Source organism: Lolium rigidum, chromosome 3, assembly GCF_022539505.1.
Source record: "Lolium rigidum isolate FL_2022 chromosome 3, APGP_CSIRO_Lrig_0.1, whole genome shotgun sequence".
Lineage (NCBI taxonomy): Eukaryota > Viridiplantae > Streptophyta > Magnoliopsida > Poales > Poaceae > Lolium > Lolium rigidum.
Window position 1 is genome coordinate 115309804 of NC_061510.1, and position 8869 is coordinate 115318672.

Sequence of the window (8869 nt, forward strand, 5' to 3'; positions counted from 1 at the left end):
TAGCTTAACCACTTAATATTTGGTTCAAATGTTTTGATTTAGAAGAAAACAATTTTAGGCGCTTAAGTATAGGTGATCAGCTATAGGTGGCTAAATTTTAGAGGAGCAAATATAAACGTTTCCTCCTCTAACTTTTGCTCTTTCGGTTAGAGCTGGAGATGCTCTTATAGCTAGCCACAAGCCCAACACACAAGATCTGGTTCCGTCTTAATGCAGAATTATTACAAGGCTAAGGTACACAAAGAATCAACAATACCCACTGAACAAACGAACCAACAATGTATGTACACATCCATCCTCTATTTCTCTAGATCATCAAACCCCAATAGCTAGCTATCTAATGTACATGCGATCTGCAACTTAACAATTGCATCTTTCAGACCCCTAGCAGCCACCTCAACCCCATTGCCGGTCCGACGATGTCCCCACCACCGCAGGCGGCGGCAAGAAGCCAACAATAGTCCGGCAGATCCCCGCCATGCCACTGCTTGCCAATGCCGTACCCGCCGACGCCGGCACGGAGTTAACCGTCCGCTTGTAGGGCCCCAGCCATTTCGCCATCATGAACCGCCTCTTCCTCCAGGGCGGCACGCTGAGGCCGCTGCGCTTGAGCGAGCGCCGTGCCGCCGACGCCGCGAGCTTGACGACCCGCTTGAGGTGCTCATGCCGCGCGACCATCACCTCCGGCAGCACCGCCCGGACCGCCTCGTACTCTACCGTTGGCCTCGCGACCTCGAAGCCGGCCGCGAAGCTGACGTCCACGACGTACCTCGTTTCGCTCTCGCCACCGGTGACCACGACGTCGATGTACTCGTGGCTCCCGGCGGCCACGACATCCGACTTGTCCCACCTCGCCTTGCACAGTCCGGCGTCGTGGCCGCGCTCACGCAGGCGGGACATCACGGCGCGCCGGAACGCCGACCGGTTCGGCCGCAGGTCGTCCAGCCCGCGCATGGCGTCCGCCACGGCGAAGACGAGCCGGCGGCGTTGCTCGTCGTCGGGGTCGAGATTGGCTCTGATCTCCTCGAGCGTGTCCGCCGCCGCTGTCGGCGAGCTGTTGGTGCCATCGGGATCGTCGTCCGGATCGGAGGAGGCTTCCGCGGCGAGGATGGTGGAAGACCGGACGGTGGCGTCCGCCTCGAGGAGGTACTCGTTGACGAGGCTGGAGAGCGCCGGCGCCGCGTCGTGCTCGCTGCCGCTACTGTCGTCGGTGCTTCGGGGGAGGGCGGCGAGGCGGGCTCTCGCGGCCGCGTCGAGGGGCGCCGTGGCACGCTTCGGCCTGGCGCGGGGCGTCGGCGCCGTTGGTGGCATCTGCAGCTGGTGAGGATGCATGTCAGTGATAGTATGATCTGTGATTGTGTTAGCTACTTAGCTGTAAAGCAATGTAGGAGTAACGCAGTGCATGGGATCGATGTATATATTCTCTTCGTATATTCGCGGTGGAGTTGTGGTCAAGAAATGTCAGCATGTGTCGACAGAACTGGACATTATTAGCTCATTAATTGACTTAATACTGAATGGTAATAGTCAGGCACTCGCGCTTCACATACTCAGTAACTTGAGACGCGCGTAAACGATCGGAGGCAACCATGCATGAAAAGCAAGTTCCTACTCTGTTAATTTTTGTGTCAAACCTCAAGCTCAACCGTAATACTCCGTAGCATTTTTGTGCATTATAGGAACGCTATTTATGGATTGCGCCCCATATTTTTTACTCCCTCCGTTCCTTTTTAATTGACTCGGATTTAGTATAAATTTGTACTAAATTCGAGTCAATTAAAAAAGAACGGAGGGAGTAGCAATTAAGGATTGCTCACATCAATCCAGTGACACATCATTGTCAATGACATAGAATGAAAAACTATATAACATTACCTAAATTAACGGGGTGGCACACTAGACAAATCCAAGTTACTTATTTTCGATGGAGGGAGTACATGTTTTCTCTAACTAAGTGACGTTAGCTAGCTAGATGCTTTCACCTTCACGATGACAACCAGTACGGAAAACTAATTAATTGCGCCTGCCCAAAGACACCGAAAATCATTTGATGTAAAACAATTTTCGTAGATATTTTAGACAACATCAATTTTATTTATGCACCACACTTGTAGGAAATATTGTTGGCCTCTTCAACACTAGAAGACTATCGGGTCGCCGAGGATTCACACATCCAACCTTTCTCGGAACTAACCATTGTGATCATGTTGTTACGGTCACTCTTCAGTTATTATCCATGCTTTTGACAACCCCCAGATAACATGAAGTGTCTTCCAAAGCAATGCCCTTAAGAAATGGTTGTTACCAAACCCAACCAGAGAAGACCACACAAAGGATTTGCACCCTCGATAGTATATTCAACAAAACTGCACACAATTAATTCCTTCAACAAGGAGTATGCATATCGCCGCCATTGTTAGACCAGACCCATGTCCATGGCCATCCAAGTGATGACACTACCACATGTTGATCCGACATCGCCATACCTCTGTCCCGTAGAACTACACTAGGATACATAAACACAACGTGGCATGCATGCCCAAGATAAGACGCGCAACGAGAAGAGTAAAATGTCACACAGACGAGATCAATTGCACATGCCTAAAGAATGAGCCAGAGGTTCATCAATTTCGTTAATTCGCTAAACCATCCAAGAATTTGACGTTGGTGTCAGCATGCCGGCATGATTTAAGACGCCTGATATAGAAAAATGAACACACTGCAAGCATAAACTAGCCCGCCACACCGCTCGACCCGAATGTCGCAAACACGGACGATATAAGGTGGCACAACCTCCATGGGAATGAGAAAAAACCTTACAAGTGAATATAAGTATCTAACAAGTCCGTGCTATGATCCACAATTATGAAAAAACATAATCGCAAGAAAGGTTTGATCCTTTTTTGGACCAAAACAAGGTTTTCAGTTTAGTTTTACACTAGTCTTTCAAGTCACAGCTAAATTTTATGCCGAAACTGAATTTAGTGCAATTAGTGTGAATCCGACATAAACAAAAAATAATAATTAACTATCTCAGATTGAATGTGGTTTCCCATTCTGCATGCTATTCGTAATAAATTTCTACAAGGCAATGATCTATAGGTTACATTCCATGTCTTAGAAGGACACCACTTAAGGAAGAAAGATCAAAACAAACAAATAAAAATAACATGAGAAAAGCCAGGGTTTTGTCAATTGATCTACACAAACCTTATGGCCTTGAGATCACGCTGTTCATGGGAATGATATTCTGATTGGTAGAAGCTTCATTGGGCACGAATTAACCAATGAGAATACACTGCCCGTTCAGGTGCGTTTATATGTTAACGGTTAGCATTGCCATTATTGGTTTCTGGAGACCTGAAATGGAGGATACTGACATCCCGCCGGTCTAGGTTCTCGGCAATGGATGGAAGGTGTCTAGGTACAATGAACGAAAGGGACTCTACCATGCAATTCATGTTCATAAGGAGTATATGCAAGGTTGGTTCATTTTGTCGTGTGCTAGAGATAAAATCATTAGACCGTACATGTGTGTGTTACCTTCCCGTCATTGAACTGTAAATAATAGTTGCAGCAAATGTATGTACTACTACTATAAGTTCTTTCTAAGCATATCAGATGTACTCCTTCCGTCACATGAAAAATATCTTGGATTTTTTTAAATATGGATCTATCTACATCTAAATTTTGAAAAATCTAAGATGTGTTTCATGGAACGGAGGGAGTAATTCCCTCTGTTTCTAGGAAAGCTTCTCAACTTTGTCTATGGAAGGTATATGTATATAGACATGTTTTAGCTATAGATTCATCCAGATCTAGAGAAAATTGCGATTTTTTTTAGGACGGAGGGAGTATATACAATGATTGATGGAAGGTTAACTTTACACGCTAGGACGCTGAAATGAACACAAGATAACAATGTCTCATGTTTATATCAGGAGAGAAATGCAAAAAAAAAAAACACTACATTTTGGGCAACTTATTAAAAAAATTGCCAGAATACGAATTTTTTTGCAACAACCCACGAGGATAGATTCACACCATGACAAAAAAAAATCTCTCTGTTTAGATGGGCGCTGTCTCTGACTAACCAGACCCGCTGACATGGCACCAAATTATCACACAGATTGTGGACCGTCAAAGTAGACTTAGGCCCCACCAGTTCATGGCAGGAAACGGACGGCCAAGCTTCATGCTCCGCTAGTGATGGAGATCAAACGCGTGCATCCGGCCAAATTAGACATCAGAGTCCGTAAAAAGGGTCCGATGTATCCTGCAGTGCAGACAAACTACCGCATGTGATCAGCTCACATCGGATACTAAAACCTGTGTTATAGTCGAGCACAATTGGCTTGGTCATATGCACTTCATGATTGGTGATTTGGTTATACATAGACATCTTGCTAGAACCTGACGAGAGGGGCTTCGATAATTAGTTGTAATATAAGTCATGTGCCAGGACCATTTTTCGTCATAAAAATGAATGTACTGATATACTATCCAGTTCATAAAGTTGAGTGACTCAATTTGTCAATCTCTAACTGAAGCGATAGCTATTTGAACTGGCTCCATGTAGTGTTCAGTTTGTGTCTGGCTTAGTTTCTTGTCACAGTTTGCCAAGCATGTATACTATCTATCCATATAACAGTTTACTGAGAATGAAAATAGCCTTGTATGCAGGGTATTGAAGGACACTTGCAAGAGTTCTGATAGGTATAAATTATTAGACCTGAGAACTACTTACAAGCGTTAAAATTTACAAAGTCCCAAACTGAGCCTAAAAGGACTAGAAATTCAAAGGGCTTTCCAGCACAACCCCAAGATCAAAACCCCAAGCTCGAGATCGTACATGCACTATGCTGGCAGAGTTAAGCTCTAGGTTCCCTCATGCCAAAATACTAGTCCCCACTAGTTGAATGCCCGTGCGTTGCTACGGCTTTTCTAGTTTTTTTCCATGTGAACTCATGTTGAACTTCTTCGTAACAGAGAGAAGTTGGGGAGAAAGGTAGCATGCGAGCTGCGCATAGCAAACCGAAGGATATAATTGCTAGGAATATTAAAAAAAACAGAGATTCAGCCCTCTTGTTGTTTCTATGCTCGGCTGGTGTTGTGGCACTCGATTGATGCATAGCGCACGGCTGTGAGGGTCATTCTCTCAATTGCGCCAACGTAGCTGTTCTGAGGCAACAGACTTGGGTAACATGCTCCGCTAGATTTCCTCATTGTGCGATGGTTTTGCCGGATCAAGCAAATAATATATTTGAAGAACCATCCAAATTGGCAATCATCTGAAATTAGGACCTCACATCCTCGTCGATCAGCGGACACTCGTTGTTACCTCCTTCAAGATAATTAAGGGCACGCCACATGAACTTCTCCAGCATACCTAGTCTTGAACCCTTTCCTTTTGTGCCACATGCACTTCAGGATTACATAAACCTCCATGCATGACCATGAAGACACCGAGAAACATACATTATTTTTTAAAATTAAGAACACACCGATATTTCCTACATTTGATGCAGGATCACAACCATCAATACATCCTAAACAGGACTGAAAACTTGAATAAGCGGGATGAACATAAGAAGTTCAGAAGCTAAACAAATATTTTTTTTTGAATAAAAACAGAAGATCCCTTTCGTGGTTACCTAAAGAAGATACAGGGCCATGAAGAACTCCATATCCGCGTTGCTGGGAGGAAGGTTGAGGATGACAAGGAACAATATTGGTGGCATGGCAATCAATTTAATCCCCGCCACACCAGATCTTCAGCCTGCAGATCTTCAGCCAGCGGTACAGCCCCAAGGCCATGATAATATCCATTGAAATGCTCATACGTTTTTTCTAGAAGCACACAGAATGGGTGGCATAAAAAGAATCTTAAGAAAATTACCAAAACCAAAAGGCGTAAAGGATAAAGTGATCTGAACAAGAGTGCAATACCTCTAGAAAGTCATTGAATTCCACTTGTATCCAAGGAGTTTTTTTTACCTTAAGCATAAAAAATGCCCACGGCATTGTAGCTATAAGCAAAGCTAATGGCTTCAGTCATAACACAAATAGCTCAAGAAAAATTGCAGACGAAATAGCAGAATGCACATATTTCCAAACTTGTCCTTTGCATAAGCACCACCACGGTGACCAGGATGCATGAATAAAGATCGATAATCCTTAAGCGTCACCTGGACAAACAGAGTATCTTCTCGAGCCCTTGAATGTTAACCATAGTGAGTACAAATATTTTTACATTGTGACAAGATCATACTGGAAAATGACCTCCATCTCTTGTATTCTTTCTCCTAATAAAGCTCAAAAGCAATGAATTCCCATCGTCTTCAACACATTTCACAAATCAAACAACTGGTGACTGGCACAAAGGGATCTTCTGCCAAATTCTCCTAATATCCTCGCTGCGTGCCATCTTCCATCTTCCGTCTCCTCTTCCCACCGCGATCACTCACACAACAAGCCCCAGAGATGCATGTTCTCTTGCAGCACACGCTACAGGATCACTCACATTATCGAGTGGTAGTTGATATTATAGCATGGTGAAAACAAAAGAGAGCACACGCCATGATAACATCTACGACGCTTATCATGTTTTTTGCTTCACTTTTTCAGACAGATCAATTATCTTCATTTTGGGAAGATGGGGACTAAATTTCTGATAGTTGCATTAGCGCAATAAAACATTAAATAACAGAAACATTTTTTATAACGTAAACAAAGATGATGTTATTTTCAGTTAAGCATTACTGAGATAGCATCAAATATAGTATGAATATATGATAATAATATAGGCATCAATAGGTCAATCCCATGTCAGAGAGTATAGAAACCCAAGAGAGTGTTGCTTCTCCTTCTCTTGTGTCCATATGTATTGTGCCATTGCCCACCTCAAGTTCTGACAAAGGATAATAAACACAGTGGGCTGGGACTGCCGAAGATGATTCAGTTGAATTACCAATACCAGGACCAACTGCATAAAAGCCTAGCTGAGAGGAAAAATACCAGAAATAAGAATGAAAATAAGAAACATAGCATCCTCACCCTCAGATCCAATAGGCTTATCACATGGAAGAACAACTGTTGGGGAACCACACAGCCAAATATCTATAGAAAAATGTCATATATGCACGTGAAGTGCTTCATGTTAGACTGCATATTGATTGGATTTAAGTCCCACAATAATAAAAATAATGTAAAAAACTAATTTTATATTTGTAGCCTAGCAATAACATCTGCTTGAAGCTCTCTCAGGAACTTTTAGCATTTGCATAATCAACAAAAGTATAATGCAATAATTAGCTGGAAATTTCATGAAATTTATACGAAGAGAAAACTAAACAACTTCTAGACTGCTAAGAAGCAAGCTTTGTGATGATCGGGTAAACGAAATATCATGCTTAAAAGAAATAGAGGATTTATTCATAATGCAGGTCTTTATAAAAAAATCTTTTCCAATGGAATGCATCCCTTTCTGCCTATATGTTTGAGGCATGCATGTTCCGGTCAAACTGATGCAGATAACGGAAGCAGTATAATGATACAAATGTGGGGATAACACTGATTGATCTATCTAGGAGTCATGTTAACTAATTGTCCATTGTTTCAAAACACCACCACCATTATCCAATCCGTGGGTCTCGACCTATACAATATATATCACACGGAATTTTAAAGGGAACTGCAAGTATGGGAGGCAGAGATAGTTGAACATGGATTTCTCTAGTAAATTAACATCTTATACCATTTACCACTGAGTAACAGATGGAAATTAAACCTCTTTTCATATAGGTACTTCGAGTATACATACTGTATTGCAATCCTAAGCCAAATAGTTGCTACATTACCAAATTAACAAAGCGGAGCACAAACAACGGCTGATAGTCTTAAACTTTAGCATAATTTAGAAACTAATAAATAAACAACTAAACTAAAAAAGGCTTATTAGATGTATCTGAATACGCACAAAATTTCATCATCGAAACAAATTTATCAGAATAAAGTGAGTAGATTTCTTAACAAATGAGTAAAATGAGAGACTCCAAACAGACATATGTACATGCAAGAAATTAGCACTTGAAGTAGACAAAAAGTGCAGATAGAGTTAGATGGTATAAGATATTAAATTGTAAAACTGCATCGAGATGAAATCAATAATAAGGTTTTAGGATTTCTTACCTGGAAAAAGAATGAAAAAACTTATGTCCGAGGGATCTTCATTATTTTCACGGACGATGGCATGCTCTTGTCCTCTGCATTAGCAAACGGCTCTGTTGGCACTTCCTTCCTGTAATTTAGACTAATAAGCAACAATAAAATAAATGTAAATACATAGAGGTGGTCTGAGAAAAAATCAACATAAAAGGTTACATAAAAGCAGTCAGATGCATTTGAACAATGCATAATAGGTATCTACAATGAAACTTTTTTTGCCAGACATGAAAGGAAGCCATCGAAGGACACATACTAAACACTAAGTTTTCATCATTAAATAAAAGTGGAAGCACGGATGCATTTCTTTCTGACCTGTGTTGCTCCAAAAATGAAAATCCATGGCTTTTACTCCCCTTGGTTCGCAACTTTTCCTTGGATAAGCGAAGAAGGTACCTGAATTATAAGGAGACAAAACTTGAACCTCCTCATACCAGCATATATCATGACATGTGTTACTTCAGATATTAGATCCATATAAAGAATAAAAAAGACACATAAAACACCATGTATGAACAACCTAATTATAATATAGGGATTTCTAGTTTCGTGCCCCTGGTTCGTTAGTTGTACTCAGTTTTCCCCAGCCTCTTAACTTTTCCTCAGTTTTCCCCTCCCTCTAGTTTGAAACCCCTTTCAGTGGCTC

The 8869-nt window shown here is 42.0% G+C and overlaps 1 protein-coding gene across 1 annotated transcript; it reads right to left on the minus strand.

Moving 5' to 3' along the window:
* Positions 1–396: 396 nt before the first annotated feature.
* On the minus strand, positions 397–1332 carry LOC124695388. The gene has a single exon (XM_047228242.1). It carries the CDS (start codon positions 1330–1332, stop codon positions 397–399), a length of 936 nt encoding a protein of 311 aa, XP_047084198.1.
* Between the last annotated feature and the right edge of the window lie 7537 nt (positions 1333–8869).

Coding starts and splice junctions, on each gene's coding strand:
- LOC124695388 (XM_047228242.1), bottom strand. CDS start 1,332: ATGCATCCTCACCAGCTGCAGATGCCACCAACGGCGCCGACGCCCCGC.